General features: G+C 36.9%; 1 protein-coding gene across 2 annotated transcripts in view; it reads right to left on the bottom strand.

Annotated features, from left to right (window-relative positions):
- The window catches only part of TMEM39A (transmembrane protein 39A), a 28,382-nt gene extending 3,219 nt beyond the window's left edge, over positions 1-25,163 (bottom strand). The window contains exons 1-8 of one of the 2 annotated variants that reach the window (XM_063100087.1): positions 24,905-25,163; positions 23,596-23,782; positions 17,472-17,694; positions 12,391-12,474; positions 8,114-8,268; positions 3,759-4,107; positions 2,745-2,932; positions 715-835 (exon numbers count right to left, since the gene is read on the bottom strand). In XM_063100087.1, the coding sequence (XP_062956157.1) occupies positions 715-835; positions 2,745-2,932; positions 3,759-4,107; positions 8,114-8,268; positions 12,391-12,474; positions 17,472-17,694; positions 23,596-23,708 (1,233 nt within the window). In that variant the 5' untranslated portion in view covers positions 23,709-23,782; positions 24,905-25,163. The remainder of the gene's footprint in view (positions 1-714; positions 836-2,744; positions 2,933-3,758; positions 4,108-8,113; positions 8,269-12,390; positions 12,475-17,471; positions 17,695-23,595; positions 23,783-24,904) is intronic. The other variant, XM_063100095.1, reaches the window with a different exon arrangement.
- Positions 25,164-25,767: the final 604 nt, after the last annotated feature.

Raw genomic sequence — 25,767 nt, 5'->3', positions numbered from 1 at the left:
TTTTCTTTTAGAATATGATCTCCATTCAAAGGCAATGCACTGCAGTCCCCCCTTTATGCATCTCCCTTTCCACACTCTCACTGGTCTGCTGGCCTTTCTTTTATAAGTACACACTTCTGACGCCTAGAGCCAGAATTTCTGGAAAACTGAATGACCAAGTGGCACATAACCCAATAAGTTTAAATAAGACAGAAGCTGCATTTGGTAGGTGTCTACTGTTGCTTTTTTCCTTTTAATCCAGGTAAAGGTAAAAGTTAGGCTGCAGCTCATGGCATTTGTCTGACTTCCAAAGAGGAAATTAAGGTATTTTAAGGAGACAATATATATGACAAATGCCCCCCCCCCAAAATTATTACTATATTATCACTTAAAGATACCACTAAACCAAACTACCGCAAAATAAAAATCATGAGATGAAAAAGGAAGTCCGAGATACTTGCCTGCTTGTTTCAATTAATACTAGATTCAACAAATTCCAATGTAACTAAAGAAACCAGGCACACTACTGAAACTAGAATAACGGTATATGACCTTCAAAGTGCCTTTCAGAAGACATTTCCAAAGGACAGAGGTCACTGTTATACTACTAGTAGTAATCACCATGTATTAATTTCCTAGTAAGTGCTACATACTGTGCTAGGTGCTTACACACAGAGTGGCCTCCTAACACTTACCCCCTAAGCTTATGTTTGAAAGTAAATAAGCGGTACTTGCATAAAAGCGGGCATGGGATACGTCTGAAGGAACTGCCACGTTGTAAGGCCCCATGGCTCTATATAAACATCTGCTGTGTCGCACCAGCACCCCTTGAGGCCATATTGTATTTTCTGACCAACTAAGGGAGAAAGAAATGCAATGTTAGCATATTGGCAATTACAGATAAGGTAGTGTCTAGCAAGGCCAGCTATATTTCTATGGAAGGAATTAAGTACTCAAGGCTTCTGAAAATATAGTAATTCCATGGTCACACTGAAAGGAGTTAGAAAAGATTTGTTATTATAACTTCATTTCCATATGGTAAAGAGAGGTTGCAGTGATACAGTTAATTTGGTGTTGAAGGGCTTACTTAAGAGGCTTAGGAGAATGAGCAGACATAAATGTGTAAGTAAGGCATCTATGAGCCGGAAAATAGAGTGTAAGCAGGCGGACTGTCATCTTCATCCCAGTGAGCAGTCTACTGGTGGAAATGCTAAAGGGAACAAGAGAAAGCTGATGGCAATAAGAGTAGTGGAGAAATAAACACACTGTCAAACTAGCATTACATTTACTGCAGAATTACATCCCCAAAAGCTACAGAAAATCAGTTTGTTTATCACATAATTCAAATACTTTACAGATGTGAGATGCTATACAGTAGAACACAGAGACACACAGGTATTGACATACACACTTTTCTTTTACCACTTTCTTGGTTTACTTTTATAGAGGTTTCTCTAGGAAAATGAAGTTAGGGAAAAAGAAGCTTCATTCTTTCCAGTATCAACATAGTGAAGTTGGGGTGGGAATGGGAATTTTCAGGTTAAGCTTTTTAAAAAAATCTAAGTTAATTCATCTCTTCCTGATTCTGGAAAGGTTAGTGTCCTAGGGTAAGAACTGGGACAGCAGTTTAGATATGTTAAAAAAAAAAAAAAAATCTAGCACCCTGAAGCTTTCCCAGTTCAGAAAATGTTCCGCCGGCCTTGCTCACACTTACCAGCATTAAAGTGATGATACACCTCATGGCCATGTGCCATCAGTAGCCTGAAGATGTACAGTACTAGTACTGTGGATTGTATTTTCAATTTTTATTGAAATCTGTCCTTTGCCCACAGTCGGGTTTCTTTTCAGCCTGGCCCAATCTCTTTCAGTTCCTGGGCTTGAAGGCCTGTGCTAATCTGTATCAGACATCAAGGCAGATAATTGAAGGGAGAACTCTGAGGGGGAGAGGGGAAGGGAAGGTCACCTCAATCTGTCCCACTTAATTAGGAAAAAATTTCTAGGGGATGAAATTTGTGAAATGTTCAAATTATGAAAGGGAGGAAGGTGAAGATAGTCCAAATGTGAGAGAAAGGTATGATGACAGGCTCAGAAGAGAGAGAACAAAAGCATTCTAATGTTAGCCATTATGGTTCATAGAAGCCATGCAGAGAAATGACTGAGAAGGGGACACAATGACAAGAACGCTTAGAACTCACAGTCAGGAATAATTTTCCTTTAAATACAGAAGAAGCATGGACACATTCAGTAGAGAGTTTAGGAAGAAAAGAAAAAAAACAGTAAAAAGTATAGGCAAGGAAAATTATAACAAATCTACATGTATTAGAAAGAAAACATGTATTAGATGAGAGCTGCAAATTCCAGCTAAGTGTGAGATGAGTAACTAGCAACCATTTAGCTGTGGCAATGAAGATGAGAAAATGAATCTTAAAGTCTTCTAAAAGGAATTAAAAATATATCATGACTCTCTGAATTTGGGCAAAGGGTTAAGACTAAAACAACTCCGGAAGTATAGCCTGGGAGACAAATTACACACTCTGGAGTGACTGGGCAGCTGAAAGGTAGGACACATTTAAGGAGAGCTGGGGATGGTAGAAATGATTTAATGTCCCCTGTGTTCAGTTTAGCATGATGACAAGCATCCGTGTAGACAAAAACTAAAAATTAAATGTTCAAAGGCAAGAACAAGAATGACATACAAAGCAAATAAACATGAACAAGCAGCATGTAGAAGAGTGTTACATGGTTTTACCCTCTAGCCTACTCACATGTGCTGTGGAGCATTGCTGTAGGACCCATGTTCGAGCTTCTGCCACTTGCCCAGGTGAGCAGCTGATTTATGTAGCAAATCGCAGTATTTGGATGGCAGCAGTTGCGTGGTGAGCATGACAAAAGCATTGATCCATACCATAATGAGGTGCTCGCATGACCAGCGCATATCATAGTACTGGGTACTCTGGAAGAGATCAGAATAGAAATGATCCATGCACTGGTGAAAAGAGGCAGAGATGGGTGCGTGTACATATGCCCTGCAGACAAATGCCACACTGAGTCACACATGCACTGGTTGTCCTGCTGTCCGTGCAGAAATTTCAAGAGCAGAGTCATCCAAAATCCTTCAACCTGACTTTCTGGCTGTGTGAGTTAGGGCTGGGAGGGAGAGGCAATTATATTTTAAGTGCTTTCTTTCTAGAAGAACTGAATGCTCTCTGAAGGACCACTCCGGCTGCAGAACTGCTTCTAAAATGTTCCAAATAGGTGAAGGAAGGGCACTAAAATGTTCCAAAAGATTTGGGGCCCAAGTGACATCCAGACCATTTTTCTTTTCTATTGAAGTAAATTGAAGTTTAGGTAAAGGTTAGATTCAATTCAAGGAAACTCCTAATAACCATGTTATGATCAACCACAGTAGGCTGAATTTTATTGAAACTTTGGTTTTCTTAAGCTACTACATACTGATTCTATTACAAATACAATTTTTATTCTCCCCAGAAACTAAAAAAAACAAAAACAAAAAACTTAACAACAACCAAAAAAAAAAGAGACAGAGAGAGAGAAAGGAAGAAAAGAAAAAAAGAGGGGACCACCACGGGTGCATCACATATATGGAAATACCTATCCGCCAACCAGGAGCGGTATTAGTGCACTCCAGATGCAGCCGAACTCCACCATCCAGGCTGCCAAAGGGGAGACAGAGAAAAGGGGGATTAAACAAGAAATACCCAGTTTATATAATTCACACACAAATCCAAGAAACACATAAAGGCAAGATAATCACTCACCTTTACAAAACACAGGGGGAGAAACGCAACATAGTAGGCACTGAAGAGGGAGTTGAAGAGAACTTCCTTGATTCTGTGGTTGAAATCTGCTTTCAGACATTCTACTTCATTGCGAATGAGGTCTGGAGACAGGGGGCAGCTGTGGGTGGGGATGGGTGTGGCATTATTAAACTGTTCTTTTAGAGACTCCAGCAATAAGGAGAGAAAGTCTTTGGATTTGGCCAAGCCACCCACAGTTGAGGCACTTTCCTCTACCGCCTGGTGCTGAACCACATAGTTATAGTCTGTGAGAAGAAGATGAGCTCTACTATCTTGGTGGAAACAGCAGAGAGGAACATAAACACCAAACCTGTAAAACAAGGTAAGTATGAAAATGAGACCACAGACACCACCTAAGATCAAATCTTACGACTACATCAATAAAATAGTCATGATCCACCAGAGTGAACATAACTCAGGGGGGACTTTGCTGATGGCAAATTATTTGGGAGCTCTTTTCATTTCTTTACACAAAAGCAGTATACATTCATTGTAGAGTAGTAGAAAACGACAGAAAATTACAATAACAAAATATTATCACCTAGAAATAATCACTTTTTACAATTGGGTGCACATTTTTCCAATGTGTAAACATTATACTGTATACAGTGATATATACTCTTTTTCTTTTATATATTTGGCCTCATACACTATACTGTTTCATATCCTACTGTTTGAACTTGGTGTGTTTGTGTGTATGTATGTGTACTGAGTATTTTCCATCGAAATATTTTTCTGTAAAATTTTTAAGGATACTATAGAATTCTCACATGGTTGAACCATAATTTACCCATTTCTCTCTTGTTGGAAACTTAGGCTGTTTCTTATTTTCCGCTATCTTAAATAACATGATAAGCATTTTCCTAACACACATCTGGTACTTTTTGTATGGCTTGCCCTTTACAGCAAATGTCCCTTTCTTAGTGAGGGGCTCCCCTACTTCCTTGGTACATCACTCATCCATCTCCCATAGGCACTCCTAGTTCCCCTTTCCTGATTATTTTCTCCAAAGATCTTACCATGTTTCAGCCACTATTCTAGGCACCAAGGATACAACAGTGAATCCTTGACAGACTGAAATCTATGTTTCACAGAGCTTAAATTATAGTGAGGAGAAGGACAGACCAAAAAAACCACCCCAAAATAAAAAACCTAATAAACATGTAAACTATATGGAGTGGTAAGATCTGATTAACTTACCATTTTGAAAACCATCCTAGTACGATGAAAAATGAAGTGGAAGGGAGCAAGGATGGACTACCAGAAGACCAGACTTGAGATTTAGAATGTAACAGTAGAAGTTATAGAGAGGAGTGGACACATTCAAGATATATTTATTAGGAGTTACAAGTGTTAGACTTTGGACTAATTTACCCTAAACTGAGAAGCTATTGAAGAATGGAAGGAAAGAAAAAGGCAGAAAGGAGCCTCTTTCTTTTCTTAACCTATGAATAAACATGTAAAGAAAGATGTAGTTAGTGCCATAATCTAGTATTTTAAATTTCTCAAACTTAATTTTTAAATGAAATTTTGATAAAAGGTATATTATACGACCTTTAAAGAGTAAAGAAGGTTCAGATCCCCATGCCAGCCAGCTGCCTAAATAAATAAATACCTCAAATCACCTTGACTTCTAAAAAAAAAAAAAAGTAAAGAAGGTAAATATATTTAAACCTAAAATTTGTTTAAATTATATGCTTATTTCATCTTTTAATGGGGTGTGGAGAGCCTCCAAGAATTAGTTAGCTTCTTTATATATCTAAATTGAAATGGAAAAGTTTGCTAGCCATTTTGATGGTGGTAATCCTCTTAAATCCGTACAAAATATTCCTCAATATATCCATAATTTACCTTTCAAATTGGATATAGTTAATGTTCTAACTGATTCAAACAGCTATTGTTGGTAAAAATGATGACTAAATTTGATTTCAGCTCAAATAGCTGAAATATTAATCTACAAATGTAGGAAGAACTTAAGTAAAATATATACCTTATACAAAATCTGAGTCTTGAAAAATGTTTATAAATAGATAATTCATTTTGTAGGGAAAAAGGTAATATTAATAAATTCAGTTGATGAGTACCTTAAATAATTGTTTAAACAATATGATTAGATCTATCATAGAACCACCAACAGAAAGACTCTTCGTGCCATCCTTGTTGGTACAATCTCTGATGATGCCTTGATTTTATACTATATTGTAACCCATATAAATTCATGCTAACAATTCAATACTATAAATAGTATAAATCAATGATTCTTAAACTTCAGCATGCATCAGAATGACCTGGAGGGCTTATTAAAATCCAACTTGCTGGGCCCTACTTTCCAGAGTTTGTTTGAGTACATCTGGGGTAGACTCAGAGAATTTCTAACAAATGTCTAGGTGAAGCTGACACTGCTGTTCTGGGGACCACACTTAGAGAACTACTACTCAGAGACTAATGGTTAAGACAAGGGCTCTGGAATCAAAAAGACCTGAGTCTTAATCACTAATTGTCTGACCATGGGAAAGTTTTTTAATCTCTTAGCCTGTTTTTACCTAAGGCAAAGACTGCTAATTGTCTGCCAATAGCCACTGCTCTCCTGTCCTTGCACTGCAACAATATTTTTAGTTGAAATAACAGTTGCTCTACTAATACATATATATATATATATATATATATTTTTTTTTTTTTTTTTTTTTTTTTTAACTAATAGATAATTATAATTAATATATATTTTTAAAATTAAGTTCTGGCCACTGGGAGGTGGGATGAAGTGATAAGTAGGTAACTGGGTCATCTCCTCCCCCTTCCAATCTATCCTGCTAGGGATGGTAGAGAAAAAAGAGATCAGGAAGACTAGGTCCCAACACCATGGAGTTGCCACAGCTACCCAAGATGATTTACACTCATACTGTAAATAAGAGAGAAATTAACTTCAAACTTTCTAAAGCCACCAGTATTTTGGATCTCAGTTACAGCAGACTAAATAAACTGCCTCCTCGAGGCCCGGCCCGTGGCTCACTTGGGAGAGTGTGGTGCTGATAACACCGAGGCCACGGGTTTGGATCCTTATATAGGGATGGCCGGTTGCTCACTTGGGAGAGTGTGGTGCTGACAACACCAAGTCAAGGGTTAAGATCCCCTTACCAGTCATCTTTAAGAAAATAAATAAATAAATAAATAAATAAACTGCCTCCTTGATTCTTTTGTTGATTTCCTGAGGTGATGTTTATAAGAACCTAGCACGTTACTTAGTGCATAAATAAAAGCTCAATAAACAGTAGCTATATATTCACATCCAATGAAAAAAGTACTAGCCAAATGTATACAAGGTTAAACTATGTAAATTAGTTTAATAAGCCAATTTGTACAATGAGATACCACGCACACACACCAGAATGGTTAAAATTTCTTAAATAGACAATATCAAATACTGGCAAAGATATACAGCAACCAGAACTCTCACAGAATTGGTAGGAGGATAAAATAATAAAACCTCTTTGGAAAAACACCTCAGATTCCTATCATTGAACATAGTCCTATCCTATAACCTAGCAATGTTACCCTTACATGTTTCTCCCAAGAGAATAAAAACATATCTTCATAAAAAAAAAACTTGTATAAGAATGTTCATAATAGTTCTATTTATAACAGCCCAAAACTGTAAACAGCCCAGGTGTCCAATAATAGGAGAATAAACTATGGTATACTCATATAATATTACTGATACACTCTACCACAAATATCTAGAGCAAATATCAAGGTCTAGTTAATAATAATGCATATGCTGAAGGATTTAGGGGGGAGTAAACTGAGTCCTGAAATTTAACTTTGAAATGCACCAAAAATAAGATGGATTGATGGACAGAAGGACATAAATTTCCTTAATAAAATGTTGGTTAAAAAAAAAAAAAAAAATATATATATATATATATATATATGTCAGTAGAGCTTGAATATGGCATACTTGTTGTATGAACCCAACCAAATTATCAACTAAGGGTAAGACTGAGGCCAGTTCATTCAAGTAAAATTAACTACCACTTGCTCTAACATAGGAAATACCAGGGGCATGGTATAATACCATTCTCCACTGGTAGGATAGCCAAATCCCAAGTTTCCAGGAACAGCCCTGGTTTATGCCTCTTGTTCCAACTGTACCCCAGTTTAGAAAACAAATTATACGGTCACCATATCTACTGATTTTCCAAGTTTCATTTTGGTGTACATTTGAAGAATTTCATTTTCCCTTCTTTTATAGTATCATGTGCATGACCCAAATAACTTCTGAACATTTACAGATGAAATGGTAAAACTAGAATACTCACGGGTAGCCAAGGAAAAGGAGATTAAGGACTGAATGGCTTCGAAAGAGATTGACGAGAGTCCAACAAAGCACCCATCCACACAACGTGAGTAGCACCAAGCGAGCTGATATCAGAACCATGTAGTGAATCATAGATGCTGCACCCACCTTAGTGGCCTGAAAGTTTGGAAGTACCAAAAGGAACATTTTATAAACAATCTTATTCAAAATCAGTGTGACTCTAGTAAGGACTTAGTAGGTTTAGTGGAAGCTAAACTGTGCCTAAAAAATGAAAAAGAAAAAAGAAAAACTGCCCCATCCCAACTTATCTTCCTAATTCTTGAAAATTCAGACTTCTCCAGGCACTGTTAGTTGTTTCTTCCCTTTAACCCCATATGCCTCATACAGACCTCTTTTAAGTTCTCATGATATCGTCTTTGTTTACACTGGGGCTTCTCAAAATATGGTCTGTGGACCACATTCATCAGAATCACCAGGACTGCTTATTGAGCATGTAAATTCCTAATGACTTTCCTCTCCAGATGTAGGGAACAAAATCTTCAGTCAAGGAATACGTATTTTAACAACCTATAGTGTGATTGTTAGGTACCTAAAGATAGAGAGCCAGTACTTCATCTGTCTTATATCCCACTAGACTGTAAAGTTTTCAATAGCAGCAATAACATTTCTATTTTTCTTTGAATTCTCACCCCTAATCTGTTGGCTGAACTATGTTTAATAAATTACTGGAGTTTCAAAAAATAATCAGATCTTCTTTGACAGATCTCTATATAAATAAAAGTTTCTTTTTTAACTTTTGCAAACATAAAAAAAACCACAAGCACCTTCAATTCTATATCACAGTCGTTCAAATATTCTTCTTTAATCCCAAATCTTTAAAACTGACTAAATACAGTAAGAAAATGTACTTGTCAAAACATGAAGCTTTGCAATGCCATTTCTCTGAAAATGAACTAGGAAAGAAAGAATGAGCAAAATGCAGGGGGAAATGGTGGATCCCAATAAACACTAAAACAGGAGTGTCAGACCCCAGAAAGGGGGAAAAAATTATCTGGAGTCAATAGTACATGACAAGGAACTTTTCAGGTCCCTCCTATATATCCATTTCTTAGTTTATAGATCACACTATAGAGCATATTTAAAATATATGTAATATATATTACTTGTATGTATTACTTAAAAAGGCTAAGAAGCAGTTAAATTAATACCATAATGAACTGCTTAAGCCTCAAACTGTGGAGAAGGCTCAAGCTGTTCTCAGCTATAAAAGGGCAAATAGTTTCATATCATTCTGCTGATACATACCTCATGCCAGTGCACCCCACCTGACAAAGCCTAGGAAAGTAATTTAAGGCACTGGAGTTACTCCATTGCCTTCATTCTCAAAAGCTCAGGGTTAGAAATAAAAAGACTGCTTCCCCCAACACAAAGAAATGATAAATGTTTGAGGTGATGGGTATGTTGACTGACCTGATTTGATCATTATACATTATATACATGTATCAAAATATCACACAGTACTCTATAAATATGTACAATCATTATGTGTTAATTAAAAACTTTAAAAAAAAAAAAAAAAAAGACCCCTTCTGCTCAATGTCACCAAAGCAGCAGAGCTTGGATTTGTTCATTAATTTTGCCTTATATGTGACAGACCCTAAACCAGGTCCTGGGGACACAGTGGTACCAAGACAAACAAGACTCTTGTCTTTATGAAGCTGTCCACCAAGAAAGACAAATTAAACTGAAAACTAGACAATTATTTTTACAATTATGATGAATAATACAAAAAGGAGAAGGCTGCCACAGAGAGCGAATAGCAAGAAACCTAACCTAGGGCAGGCTTCCTTTAGGGTGATATTTAAGCTGAGACCTAAAGGACAAGCAAGAGTTAGCCAGGTGAAGAGTAGAAAAATATTCACAACTATGTTAAGGAAAAAGTACAGGATGTAAGACTGTATACAGATAATGTCCCAAATATATTAAAATAAATACATATATATATATATATATATAAAAAATCTTTATAAGCATATAAAGATTAGAAGGAAATATACCAAACTGTGGTTCTCAAGTATGAGATTGTAAGTAATTTTTAAATTTTCTGGTTTGTATTGCAGTTTTCCAATTTTTTTTTTTTTTTCAATAAAATGCACTTCTATTCAGAAAACAAAAAATCTTCCATTCAGAAAAACAATTTTTAAAAAAAGTTGCTTCAGGCTGGTGAAAGAATAGGTGAATTTACTTTTGGTCTTGTGGAGTAAGTACAGAAGTAGTGTTGGCCTGGAGGTGAATAAGCGGTCTATCTAAGTGGAGAGGCAGTCCTCTCCGCATAGTATTTAGCTTTCTGAATTAACTCCAGCCTCTCCTTAAAAATGATTGGTCTTTGTCAGGGAATGGATATAAGCAAAAAAAAAAAAGAAAGAAAACGTATTTTAATAGAAAGAAGGAAAGATAATTTATGATGGGTTTTATTCACCTAATTTACATAATTTAGGAAGAGAATCACTATCCAGCTCTTATCCTTAATGTTTGAATAAGTAATACATTCATATCACTCAAAATATAAAACATGTAATAGTGTTTATAGTGAAAAGCTTCCCTCCTGCTGGTCCTGTCTTCCAGACATCCAACTAGGCAGCCCATTATTAGTTTGTATGCCCGTCTTGAAACAATTTATTTACATATAAGCAAATATATTTTGTTCCCTCCACCTACCTTATTTTAAACACTGTTTAGCACCTTGCTTTTTGCACTTAATGTCTTAGAGGTCAATACATAAACACTTTTTCATCTTTTAAATGGCTGCATGCTATTTCATTATGTAGATATTCCAAAAATAAATATTCCCTTACTGATAGACATTAAGGTACAGATTTAAGTCTTTGATTAAAAATCTGTTAAAATTTAGCTTAAGTACAGTATTCTGTTCCCAGTAAGAATTGCAGGCTTCTTTAGAAAACAACTAATATACTCTCTAACTAAAGCTGTGCAAAACTGCTAACCTCTTTTTAGGTCATTAGTAGAAGATGCAATAAGAACAGTTCAAGTTACAGCCTTTGCAGCAACAAGGTAGAAACACCCTAGTTATGAAGGATTTACACACTAACTGGGCATACTAATTTGATATACACAAGTACCACTTCTAAGTAACTGAAGGGATGAAACAAAACCATTCCCTGCCTGTGTTAGCAGATGTAAACATAAAACTCCACTGAGTTCCTCTAAAGAAAGACACACTTTCTCTCTCAATGTATCCAAAAGCATCTATTTTCATCACCTAAATAAAGAACCTGGGAGAAAAAGTTATAGACAGCCTTTCCCACTGTGAAAAACAACCCTTCTACCAGTGTTTTTCAGTTAACTTCTAATGGCTTTCAGATTATGACTTAATATATCCAATTACTCTGTGCTCGCAGAAACAAGATTCCTGAAAATTAGAGCTTCACACACAAAGATCTTCCATGTATGTTTTGGAAGAACAAAGTCAGCTCTCATTTATCTGTAATTATAGTAACTATTCATTTAAATTTTCACAATGAATTACAAGTTCCAAAATTAAAATTAGCCACTTTAGCTAAATTAACATTTTTTGTTCTCATAATCATTTATAGGGCACGAGATAACAAAATCTTAAGAAATCACATTTTCCTGCCTCACTGGGGTTTACAAACACATGAAAAATGTTACCAACGGCCAACTCTAACAACAACTTTTAATTTAAAAAAGATCATTTTAATATTCCAATTCTTTCCTCCTCTGCCCATTAAACTTAAGATTCTAATCTTCAGATTAATCCTATGCAAAATTTGACATTACCTTTTTAAAATTCTAAGTTTAAATAAACTCAAATGTTTCTTGCTAGAAAACTCCACAACTTGTATATAAATATCAAATGAATGTTACCTGAAACTGAATGCTGTAGATGCAACTGTATGTGTACAGATAACTCCTCATATTAATAGTTACCTGAAATTCATCCTATTTTTATTGAAATCATTAAAAATTTTTAAACTGTACTGAAAAATTGGAAGCTAAAAATAAGCTTCTACCCCACAAATAAGATTTCTGCCAGTTCCCTTGAGCTCTTTCACACCTGAATTTTAAGTATACTGCAGGAGAACCTTTGCAAAAGTAGACATTAGCTCACATGGGAGTAAAGAAATTAATTTATACTTGTATTCAAATTATATTTGGACATTTAACGTTTCCAACCTGAACCTATTCCAGTAACTAACTCTAGCTATAAGTGATAGAATATAGTGAATGAGCTGTTACCTCTGAGATGAGGGCCCATACAAGACGCCTTGCAAGCATCACTGTGATGAATGCTGCCAGGTGATAGTCAATGAGATGAAAATTCTATAAGAGAAACAAATAACTGCATCAGAAAGCAAGAAAACGTGTATCCAGCTAGAACTACATGAATAGAGGTAGGCCCCTCAAAAGATTTTCCTTAGATCACATTTCCCTTACAGATATGGTAACTTGAGAACTCTTGAAGAAACAACCTATCTTTTACTTCTCCTTTCATGACAAATTGCTTTAACCTTCCAAACACTATTTTGAACTATCTAGAATGTATTCCTCTCCTTTTATTTTATTTATTTATTTTTTTGAAAGTCTACTGTATTAAAAGGAAAAGATTACCAGCTTTGGGTTAAGTGAAAACCTGCGGAATTAAGGCGAGAATAATTCATTTAAATGCCATATTATAATGTGTCAAATTTACTGGATCAGTTGGGATTCCCAATCTTCAGGAGTTACTGTTGTTGGTCTCTTTATGAAAGCTTATGTTAATCTAATTGGGCATCTACTAACTCTCTACTAGTTGTTAAATCAATTATATTCATTTAGTCTTTTTCCCTAACTTAACTTAGAAGTACACCTTATATTTGATCTCTTCCTCTATAAAATAATAGCATTACTTAGATGCTTTCTATGTTTCTTTCTAGTTCTAAATCTGTATATATAACCATGATAATAAGCAAAATGAAAAGGCTTTAGCAACAATATCCCAGGAACCAACAAAATTGGGATGCATTTTCATTTTGATGGTCAAAAGGATTGTAGGTTTCCACAACTCCTTTTAGAATGAAAAGTTGAATTTCTCAATTAATTCAATAAATATTTACCTAGCACCCACAATGTGCTAGATATTCTTCTTGACACTAAAGATACAGTGTTGAAGATGAGAGCAAAGGTTCTTGCTCTCCTGGATCTTACTTTCTACTGTGGTGTGAGAAGGAAAAGGAATGGCAGAGATTACTACTTGTTCATTCTGCCATTACAGTAGAATTTAACTGGGCACTGACTCCTAGCTAACTTAAGGTTCATTTCTCACCCTCCCTTGAAAATACTACTTCTAGCCAAGGGATATATGGAAAAGTGACACATACAACTTCCAAGCCATGGTCTTAAAGAAAGAAGCTGTCTATTTCTCCTTTCCTCCTCCTTCCTCCTGGCCAGAAGTGATGACAGGAATTGGGGCAGCTGCCTTGGACCATGGTTTGGAAGAAGCATGTTGAGGATGGCAGAGCAATAAATACAAACAGTGCCACAACGGTGTGTTATATCACCCACCTACTTTTAATCAGAAAATAAGCTTCTATTCTGTTTTAGCCAGCTTGTAATAGCAGCCAAACCCGTATCTTTAATAAATTTGTTTGGGGGAGAGTAGGCAATGACAATAAACAAGCTAACCAACAAAAATATTTCAATACCTATAGCTGCTTGTAAGAAATGAAACAGTGATAAATAATGACCAGGAAGCGAGGTAGAGAGCCAATTTAAATTGGTGACTAGGGAAGATGTCTCTGAGAGAGTGGCATTTGGGTTGAGAGGTGAATGCCAAAAAAGCACCTGGCTTGACAAGCTTGGAGGGCAGAAGGCCTCAGGCAGAGGAAAAAGCAATCACAAAGACAGGAAAATATATGACTGTGTGTCTAAAATGAGGCAAGAAGGAGGGAGTGAGGTGATAAATAAATGAGTTTAATTTTTTTTTCTTCCTAATGGGAAGTAATAGGAATATTTCAGGCAAAAGGTGACACGAGTATATTTGTATTTTAAAATGATCACTCTAGGCTAGCCACTTAGCTCAGTTGGTTAGAGCACGGTGCTGATAAAATGATCACTCTGGCTATTGTGTGGAGAATATATCGTAGTGGGGCAAGATCACTTAAAAAGCTATTGCTTTTAATTCCAATGAGAAACAATGATGGATTGAACAAGGTCTGTGGCAATGGAGATGGAATGAAGTGGCCATATTTAGGATACATTTTAGAGGTAGAGCAAACAGAATGTCAAGAGAGTGGCTTACCACTCCTCACGTCATTTCCTTCCTCTCTAAGTATTTTGGATTCTAACAATAGTTATCCCTTCTTAGTCTTAAGACTCCTCTCTGCTCACCCCATTCCTCTAAAATAATGCATTCAGATCACTAGACCCCTAACTAATGTCTGGGTCTTATTAATGCATCACCAGTTCATCTAAGGCATTTCTTAAATCAAAAAATGTAAGTGTTAAGCAAATTGTTATATCCTAAATCAATGAAAACTGGTAATTATGATGAACTCATTATAAACCAGAATATTTAATTAATCAGAGTCCTCCACTCCTAACTATTCTGAATATTTTACTACTTCTAACTTTTATGTTTCTTTTTTTTTTTTTTTTAATTTTTTTTTTTTAAAAGATGACCGGTAAGGGGATCTTAACCCTTGACTTGGTGTTGTCAGCACCACGCTCAGCCAGTGAGCAAACCGGCCATCCGTATATGGGATCCGAACCCGGGGCCTTGGTGTTATCAGCACCGCACTCTCCCGAGTGAGCCACGGGCCGGCCCCTAACTTTTATGTTTCTTAGGGTTAAGACTCATTCAGCTAATTGCCTGATAGCTAGAATGATATTTCAGATATTCACATGTCCAAATTTTCTTTTAGATAATTGAGATCTTGAAATGTCAAAAGAAAAGCCTAATAAGTAAATCTGACAAATTTCTGATTAGACACTCATAACAGAAAAAAAATTAAGAGACAGACCACCTGTTTGAAACATAAGTCCCTTCTAGAGCACCCTGGTCAAGCAACCCCTTCCATGCTTGAACACCTTCAGTGATGAGAAGTAACTAGGTCTCTGGCAACCCACTTCTTTGAACAGCTTACTGATTCAGACCCCTTTCAGATACCTGGGGCTAAAATCTTAACTTTTTTATTATTTCACATATGTCACTCGTGGTTTCACAACTCAATTTAAAGCTCTGTGTTAGCAAAGATCACGTGCAGCAGATAAGTAAGCCAGTCCACACTACAATTTCCTTTATACATGCCTTCCTCTACGGTAGGGACTGGAAAGCTAAAAATGACATTTCCAGACTTTTTTGCAACTAAGGTTGGAGATATGGCTTAGGTTCTGTGAACCATAGGCATCATATAAAACCTGAATTCAGAACTGAGTGAAGTGGAGAGAGGAATGTGGTAAAAGGCATCCATTTTTAGTAGCATGAGTTAGAGCAAAGGAAGCATAATTCTAGAGTCAGCACCTGTAGTGGCAGATTCCTTATTATGACAAGAACACTGGCTCTCTTTGTTTCAAGGCAACATGTGCAGGTGACTTTTAAAAGAACTCTAGTCAGAAGTGGTAGACTGGGAGAAGAGTTCTTTGATTAATCTGAAAATTCAACAAATGGGAATTTTCCGGGGGGATGTCAAACAAAGTGGAAAATTTATAATGATCTACCCAACAAGCACTTGCAAAGTAAATATAGTATAAATACAGGAAGTAAAGCATACATTAGTCTGAAATTGAGTGATCACTTTGCTATTATGTAATTTTGAGCCAGTTTATAGGTCTCACATCCCTCATTTATAAAATGGGAATCATATAGCAGTACCTACCTGTTTTTATAAAGAACAAACAAGTTAACACTTATAAAGAATGTAACAAATGTTATAATAAGTGTCTGCCATTAACACTGTTTAGATAGTGAGGTATTTACTTATAGAGCTACATAGCTGGAAGAAGCCTTAAAGATCATCAAATTCATTTTACATACCATGGCCAAAAAGTATGGATGAAGTATAGTTCCTACACTCAATAAACTCATAATCCAGGTAGGAAAAAAGACTATTAAAAAAAACAAAAACAACATACAATTTGGCACTAAATCATTACAATTCTTTAAGAAAGAAACTGACATTGTCATCATATGATATTTAGTAAATAGATGATCACTATGGAGAGAAAATTCTTAATACTTAATTCTACTAAAAAACAAGTGACACAAATATTTAAAACAAAAATTTTTATTCCCTTCCCATACTACCTTCAGGATTTTGGTCCACATTTCCTTTCTATGTTTATCAGGCTAGGGAAGTTTTCTAATCTAAGTCCCAGACACATAAAATACTCAGGACAATAGTTTTCTTACTCCTAGAGCATATCTCTGTCACCCATCCAAATCTGCAATTGCAGCCACATACCTGTCAAGTCATCTGACTAGCCTTACAGATATTTTATATACCCATCTATGGAGAACCTTTGCATCAAGATTATCGTGGCACTCCTAAATAATTAGAGAAGAAATGTACAATACATTTTTATGTTCTTCAACAGAGAGAGCTAGTTCCCAGCTCAATTTTATTTTTTTAACAGAACCCAATTTTATTCAGGTTAACAATGTAAGAATGTACCCAGGGAAAGGACAATACTCTCTAGCCTCTCTTGCAGTTAGGAGTGAACATATGGGGAAATGATGTGAGCCTGGCCCATAAGAAACTCTTCTTTATATCTCCCTATGCTCTTTCCTTTCTGGCTGACAGGTATGAACCACAGCCACCTAGGAGGGCACACGTTGGAAGACAGCAGAGTCTCCATCAGCCTGGGTCCCCAGACTGACCACATGGAAGAACTCCTACCAATGAGGACAACTGCCTCAGACTGTTAGGTGTTTGAAGCCCTATACAATTTTGGGTTTATTTCTTATAGAAAGTACCGTTATCCCAATTCAGCAATTAAAAGGGTAGAGATGCTGTAATTTCATACTGACATCTTACATTTAAAACAAATTTAACACAATGTAGAGAAAGCTGAATATCAAAACCTTTCTGTGATATTATTATAATAAATTATATGTTTTCTGCATTTTCATCTATATTTTTACTTCCTCTAGTAGTATTTATATTTAACAATCTTATTGTGAAATATTATTTCTGAAAGTAAGCTGTAGTTTAGTAAAAAAAAAAACCATTTTATTAGAAGAAAAATTAAGAAAAATAACTTCTACATATAGACTTTCCAGCTACTTTCTTGGGTAAATAAGCTAAGTAACATGAAGAACTTAAAGGCCTATTAAGACTTACCAGTGAAGTACAAGAAGCAGGATGATTGTAAGGATACCACCATACAGTTTTATAGATATTGATATACTGAATGAACAGAGCAACCAACAGGTAGATGAAAAAAAGAAATTCAAAGAGCAGGCTCCCATCCACAGGCAAGTCAGGAATTTGGCAATGACGAACAGGACCTGGGGTGATTAAGGCTGTGATAGGTGGGACCGGAAGGCCAATAGCACTACCATTCCTGAAAGAGAAAACTATGGTTAACTCAAACGGCGATTCCCTTCAATGTCACAGAGCATAAATGGCCTCTGCTGCCTCTTCCACCTAACCCTTAACTGTTGGCTTTCCCAAAGACTCCATTCGGGGATCTTCTTCTCTTCTCCCTCTACATACTCTCTCAGTGATCTAAGATGTAGCTGTGGCTTCTACTATTTCCTATGTGCTGAAGACTAAAAATTCTCTCCATAGAGCCCACTGCTGAGTTTTAGACTCACGTTATTGATTGCCTACTGGACACCACGGTGTTCTTCCTCCTCTAGTCCTGACCCTAGTTCATGGCCCACCCAAATAGCTGCCCAAATCAGAAACTTGAGAGTCATACTAGAATTTTTCTTCTGCCTCTCCACATCCAATCACTTTCTAAATCGCTTTCTAATACATTCCACTTTAAAAAACTTTCTCCAAACTGTACCTTCCCCTGTAAACCCTTTGACTTAGTCTAAGCATTTGCCATTTTTCACTTGAACTATTGCAGTATTCCTACTAAATTCAACTCTACTTTCACCAAACCCTCCAATCTGCCTTCAGGGATCTTTCTAAAGTGAAATTCAAGAGTGTTGACTCTTACCTAAAATCTGTTAATGCTTTCCACTGCCAATGGATAATATCCAAGATTTTTTAGTATGTCCTATGAGGCCTCTGCTAAACAAACTAGCCTTGCCTCATCATTCCTCCACGTGCACCCTACATAATACCCATGCTATTTGCTGTCTGGAATATATATGCTATTCTTTTGTGTACGTTATTCTCTTTACATGTAATACTCTCCATAATGACCTTCTGTAACTTCTTACATACACATTTACTGACAAAATCCTTTAAGACTTTTAAAACTCTTCTTCAAGACTTTTAAGATGCTCAAACATATCCTCTGTGAAACTTAGATTCTGACTCAATCAAAATTGATTCATCTCTCCTCTACGCCACCATTATATCTAAACTATAACTCTATTATTGTATTTTTCATACTGTTACAAAATTTTTTATATGCATCCATGTCTTATCTACCAGACCATAATCTTAAGGACAGAGATTGTATTTTTCTTAGCTCCCTGCAAATCTATACCTTTAGGTTGAGAAGGCAGCAGACCAATACAGTAATGAAAGAAAGAAATCTCTTACAACACATATAAAAATATAAAGATTTTAACCCCTATCCTCTTATTCTTTCTTCCAGGTCAGAATTAGGTAGGCTATCTAAAATGATAAAACGGAGTAGGAAATTAAATTTCCTATTGTTTATGTGCCTGGGAATAGTTACAGAGACTTAAGGGTCTACTATTGCTTATAGAACAAGGAAGAGGCTTGGGTTTGGATACTTCCAAAGACGATTCATGAGATGGAACTCTTAGTGTTAACCTTCTACACTAAAATTTCCAAATATAGGAATTCCAGCATCGTGACATTTACAGTACTTTAAGTGACTCATGGGAATATGAACTCAGCTCATTTTGAACACTTAAGAATACTATGGTAGAAACTCAGAAGAGCTAGAAGGGGAAAAAAAGGACTAGGGTGGGGGAATTGGGGGAGAGGGGAGGACTGGAAAAAATTAGGAAAGTATCTCCCTCCCATTCCCAGAGTATACTCCAATAGAACATGCCTACCAAATAATAGACTGTGATTTACCATTAGGTCATAAGCCAGGCCTTAACACACCACAGCTTTCTGATCTGTTCTGGGTGGTGAGCTACAGCACAACTCCAGGAGGCATCATTTCATAGAATAACACAAAAGGCAGCCTCTGGAGTTGTGTACAAGTTGATAGACTTGAAAGGAGAGAATTAATGCCAGCAGCTAATCTATTCCTTCATTCCAGTTAATCATAACATATTGAAATAAAAAATTCTGATGAGAAGTTACAAAATTAGGAGCCTTCACTCTAGAACGAACTAAAAACTCCTACTCCCCTTCTGTCAAAAATACACTAAGGGGGAAAGCAAGATAAACTATTTTTTATGACTTAAGGGTTAAAAAGGGTTTATGGAATTTTTTCAATGTAAAGCAGACTAATGTGCTTCCACCATTAACAAAGTCAGTAAAATGCTGGACTTCAAAAAAGATATTCAAAACAAAATACAGAAGACCTACACTTATTATACTCTATACTGCCTTGTCTATTAAATTTCAAGCCAGAAGACAAAGAGACAGAGGTCAAATAAGTTGATCTAGAACATCAATGGGAAAAAAGGAAAGTATTCCTATATAAAGAAAATCTATGAGATTAAGTCTTCTCCATCTAATCTATAAAGTTGAAAGCTTGAGAGGAGATATAACCAAAGTTCTTAGAACCAAAAAGATATGTAACTAAAATAGACATGGTCAGTATATCTCAGAAAAATAGTTACAGAAGTATTATTTAGGAAAAATAAAAATACTACTCCTTTTATAGGATATACAAATCGATTTAAGAATAGATTTAGGATGTACTTAATTCCTCCAGCAATGAGTTGTGACAAAATGTGAGAAGTGTTGTCCACTAGGAAAGATCATTAGAGACTCAACACCCAAGGTTTTTACTGTGGGCTGGCCACATAGGCACCCTCTTCCCAGCAGTACCAAAATTCCAGACTCCCAAAAGAAATGAAGGTATTCAGCACAGCTATCCTTAGAAAGGCAAGTTTATAAGGCTTGCATCTGGGAACCTGACTGATCTAAAACTTTCCCTAAATAATAAAAATGGCTCACTGTGCCTAAACTGTATAAATAATGTGGTTTATGCTGAATACTTGCTTTGCCCTTGCATATAAAGTTTGTGTGCAGGAAAGAGTTAATATAGCAGGCTGGAGACTGGCTCTTATGGAGCCAGCAAGTAGCAGAATTTAGGTAAGCAAATGGATAAAGCAAGAAAGATTAAAAGAGATAAAGAGGAATTAGAAGGAATACAGAAAGCAGATAATGGTCATTTGGACATGTTCAGGTGATATTATTAACAACATATATGCAAAGAATAAATGAAAAAAATCACTTGGTCCTTCTCAAATAAGATTCTCCCTCAACTAGGAGCTCTCTAAGAAACTCAGAAATACACAGTATATTCTCCTTTTTTAAAAGAACAATCATGTAAAGACATTGTTGCAAGAACAAATCCCTGATCCCCAAAGGTAGAAAGTGGGATAGGGGTTTAAATCTTGATTTTTATCACCAAACTAGCTCTTTGACATTCTCGAGTTTAACTTCACCAATCAGGCCACAAATACTTACTGGGGCAAATGCTCTCTTCTCCAGCTGACCTATGTCATGCAGAATCAAATATATCATCCAAAATTATACCACACTTAAGCAATTATCTACTTCTTTCTTAAATACAAGACACTCCAAAAGTGAGTTCTCCTCACCTGAACACTGTCTCTGTTTGTTTATATCCTTCTTAAAACTATATTCTAAGCCATGTACCACTGCCTTTATCTTATATTTTTTATACCTCTTCCCCAGGCCATATATAACTATGCCAGCTGCTTTCTTCACATTAAGAAATATAAGATCTTCTTTTTTTAAAATAACTTCTCAAGGTAAACATATCATAAAATAATCATTCAATAATAGTCTCAGTGACTTTTCAATCCATAAACAACTTATTCTTTCACTTTATTCTAATCTGTTGAAAAATACATTCTTCTACCTCCACTCCCAACTAATTGCAAAAGAAATACATGTTAAAGCAGGAGAAAGAGTGAAGAATGGTAGATCAAGGTAATCATGGTTGGAACCTTGAAAACCAGGATAGAAGAGCTGCAATGAAGGCAAAGAAAAGAATACAGGACCATAACTAAACCCAGTTAAGAGCAGAGGTATTTTCCAAATGTCCTTAGTTCCTCCCAGTATGCTATCTTCAGATTCCAACTGCAAGCAGAAGCATGTAGGAATGAGGCTTTCATGTGGCTTTCTACTCTTTTTAAATAGCAGAACACTTCATTTTCCTTCCCTCAAAACATATTTCACATGGTACTCCAATATTTAAAACAAATAGGAAAAAGAGTTAAGTCTGATTAAGAGAGGACTAGGAAACTTGAAACATAAACTACTAGGGCTGCCCAATCTCTTCTCCCTCCTAAGCTCTTCTACCGCAGCCCCTGAGACAGAGGAGGGATTCCATGGGACAGTCTGAGAGCATAATCATTTAGCAAAATCCTCAAGTTAAAGTAGAAGAGAATGAACAAAGAGCTGCTGAAGTTAATCCAGAGGCAAAGCTAGAAATTTTTTAGCTAGCTAGAATCCTAGCTAGGCACAACCAAGATTTTCTATCACACTTTGAAAGTACTGAGTCAGTAAGTTGATAGTATGTATTAGTAAAATTAAGGCATGTACTTCAAATAGCAAACAACTTTCACCTCAATATCTATGTTAAATAATATCTTTCTTCTAAAGCATTTTCACATATTCTCATTCTTTATATTTTTCTTTATTTTTAAAAATATATTTGTAGAAATTTTAGGACAATTCAGTAAAATTTTAAAAGTTACTACAATTTACTACTTCACTTATTTTCAACATCCTGCTACTGTTTGCTAACAGTATCACCATAATTAAAATGAGGAAATCCAAGGAACAGCAGAGTAAAAAATAATACTCTAGAATAAACTACAGTTACTCTGAATACACACATAAACATAAAATTGGTTAAAATTAGAAATGAAAATTAGTATAATGAGAATGAGAGATTGGAAAAAGCCCTTCAAAATGAAATTTCAGGGAGAGTTTCACTGAAATAATGACATCAGAACTAACTTTGAAGATTGGGTAGAAGTTGGATTAGAAAGTCAGAAAGAAAGAGGGAGGACAGGACAGGATGAGAGAAGTGCACAAAGACTCTAGGAGGGCTTACAAAGACAGCAGTAGCACTGATTGCTAGCTCTGAAAATTAAAATCAAAGCAAGTTACTCTATTCAGGGAAGCAGCAGAAATCAGCAGGTAAAAATTGTCTTGACTAAATACTTGATCAGGTAAAAGCATTTCTTTGCATTCCTACATGATCAAATCACCTATTGATGTGAGTTACGCTGGATAAGACTAGAAATAATTCATCCTAACTTTTGAAAATTAGGAACAGAGATAAATTTCCACTAAAAAGATCAAATTCTGTGCTGGCTGGTCAGTCTTGTAACACCAAGATCAAGGTTTTGGATCCTGGCACCAGCCAACTGTCAAAAAAAAAAAAAAAAATCAAATTTTTTATTCTCATACAACATGACACAAATCTTAAGATGTTTAGGCTACAGTTGACAGTTTATTAATATCAAAAAAGGTTTTAACAAAATAATCTTTTAAACCTTTGATGAAATCTGACTTTTAATTTTAGAACCTCCTGTTAGCTGTCAGTTTTAATTTATCCTGCAGGGTGGCAGGGGGAGAATGTCAGTAAGTAGATACACTGTCACGTTTGCCTTGTATTTTCATTCACTTCTCCCTTCTCTAACAGCTCAAAAGGTGATGACTAGAATTTGGATTATCAGCCAAAAGTAAGAACTGGACTGCTTATGGGGCTGGCCCGTGGCTCACTCGGGAGAGTATGGTAGTGATAACACCAAAACCACAGGTTCAGATCCCATATATAGGGATGGCTGGTTAGCTCACTGGGTGAGCATGGTGCTGACAACACCAAGTCAAGGGTTAAGATCCCCTTACCGGTCATCTTTTTAAAAAAAGAATTGGACTGCTTTCACTTTGTGAGCCCCATATCACATCTTTGTACATCCAAAGCATTGTGAAATACTAAGCTTTCAAGTCTTCAAGGATGGGATTTCTACCGCACTGTCAAGAATAAGTTTTGATAAGCAAACACCTGAATAGCACGATGACTTTTATGTTAGTCTTACTAATCATAGGACATTACAAATTATGTGTAGATTTATTTCTTCTTTACCTGTTTCTCAAGCCTGTTCCATTGCCACAGCCCCCACCAACCAAAGTCTGTAAAGAAGGTAAAGCTGAACGGCTTAGCTGCTGCCGACTAGGGCCCCTCCTTCCACCGGGCATGTCCAGGAACCAATCTGCTTCCAGTGCCACCTGTAGTTGCAACCCAGGTTAATGGCTGTCAACCTGTTTCAACTCTGAACAAAAAACACAAATATTTACATATAAGTTGACTATTTTAAAAGTAGGCAATGTATCAAAACAACCAGAAAAAACTGAGAGAGGAGGCCTGGTAAAACCAGATTTTCAAACAAATGCTCCCAGTGTCTACTACCTACTTTATTCTAATGAAAGGACTATTCAGACTCTAATGAATCAGAAGACTAAATTCTAATCTAAGCTCTATTCAGCATTAGGCAAGTCACAATTTGTGTCTTTTGTCAGTCGACTTGTAACATATGAAAGATATGTTACAATCTGGTGGAAGTTTACAAGAAACAATACAACTTATACATTCCAATCCATTATTTCATGCTAAGCTATTTGATATACAGGAGAATAAGCACTGTCCAAAATGTTAGGTTTTGTTATCAAAGGATCTGGGTTCTGAGATACAGATGTCACATATTATTTGACCTTAACTGAGTCGTAAAAATAAAAGTGTCCCCTGTTGTACAGAGGTTGTCGTCAGGGCTGAAGAAAATGGATGAAAAGGCACCAGCAGGCCTTATAACTCAAAGTAAAACTGTTCAAGCGTATCTCCCTATGTTAGGGTGAAAATATTGAAAGGAACTCAAGTGGATATCCACTCCAGAATAAAAGGATGTGAAATCATTTGGAAATTACTGACACTGCAAGTAACAGCTAAAAATCTTCACTGAAAAGATGTGTTTTCATCAATCTATGACAAAAAGCATGGTTTCACCAATACGGATACCAAATGTTTCCTAAACAACACCTAAAAATTGAAGAACGACATACTGGAAGAACCCTGGTTTTCAAAATGTTACTCCAGACTTACCTGATGTTCCTTATTCCTAACAGCCTTCTGCTGTAAACTAACAATCGCCAGTTGAGACAAAGCATTCAAACCGTTGGATGTAGGGGCTGTTGGTCCTTGCTCAATTAACGAGCAAAGGGAAAGAAAGGTGAGGGAAAGAGGCAAGACTACGAGGTAAGGGAAGGTGAATAGCGAGAGACCACAAACTTCAACAGACTGGCCTCTAACAGGGGATGACAAAGCGGTGCCTGGAGGGCACCCCGGTGGACCGAAACAGTCACGGGACAGTCGGACAGCACGGCAGCTCGGTAATACTCACGCATGGAGGAGGCCCGGCCGGTGGGGCGGGATCGCTGGGAGGAGGCGGCGGCTTTACAGGCTGGACCCCAAGCAAGAGAACTCCGTCCCCACGTTGAAGCGCTCCAAACCAGCTGCTTGTATTCAGGCTGTCCCCGCCCGGAGAGCTGACAAAAGGTGTCCAGGCTTCAGGCTGCCAGCCCAGACCCCAAGTCAGTGCCAAAGCCAGAGCTAAACTAGAGCCAGAGCTCGGGCCCGTCAGCACTCACCCACAACCTCCATTACCGCGGAGCTGAGCAGACGTGGCAGCGCACGGCGATGACGTCAGCTCTGCGACGGCTGGCCGCCCCAGCCTCTGGCTCCCGGAACTATCCACGCTTCCAGGCGGGCCGGACACTAACCCTTCCGCGAGCACCTGCGCACTGGGGCTCGCCTGATCCGCCAGGCTCCCGGTCACACTTTCCCGGCCGGCGTTGACCAACGCATTTCCTTCTCTGGCTTCAGGCAGCTATCCCCTATGAGCTGTAGGCACCGTGCTAGCGGCCCTCCTTGTTATCTCATGGACTCCATGTAACAAACATGTACAAGTTATCGTCACACTTTTACAGATGAGGGGAGACTGGGAGACCTAATGTCTCCTAATGTCACCTAAAGTCACGTCACTACTGAGGAGCTCAAGTCGTGAAGTCGTGCTTCAGCATCCAACCCTGCGCTTAGCGTATCTTAAGTAAAGGACTAGACAGATGCTGGTGCATACCACAAAAGCTCATAATCTATGGAAGAGACAACAGGAAAACATAGTAATTACATTTTATTACAATAAATGCAACATTAAAATTACGTCCAATGTCCCAAGATAGCACGCAAGACATTGTAATGAACTCT

This window comes from Cynocephalus volans, chromosome 1 (genome assembly GCF_027409185.1).
Source record: "Cynocephalus volans isolate mCynVol1 chromosome 1, mCynVol1.pri, whole genome shotgun sequence".
NCBI lineage: Eukaryota > Metazoa > Chordata > Mammalia > Dermoptera > Cynocephalidae > Cynocephalus > Cynocephalus volans.
Note: the sequence above shows the minus strand (reverse complement) of the source record. Positions and strands in the feature narration are given on the sequence as shown.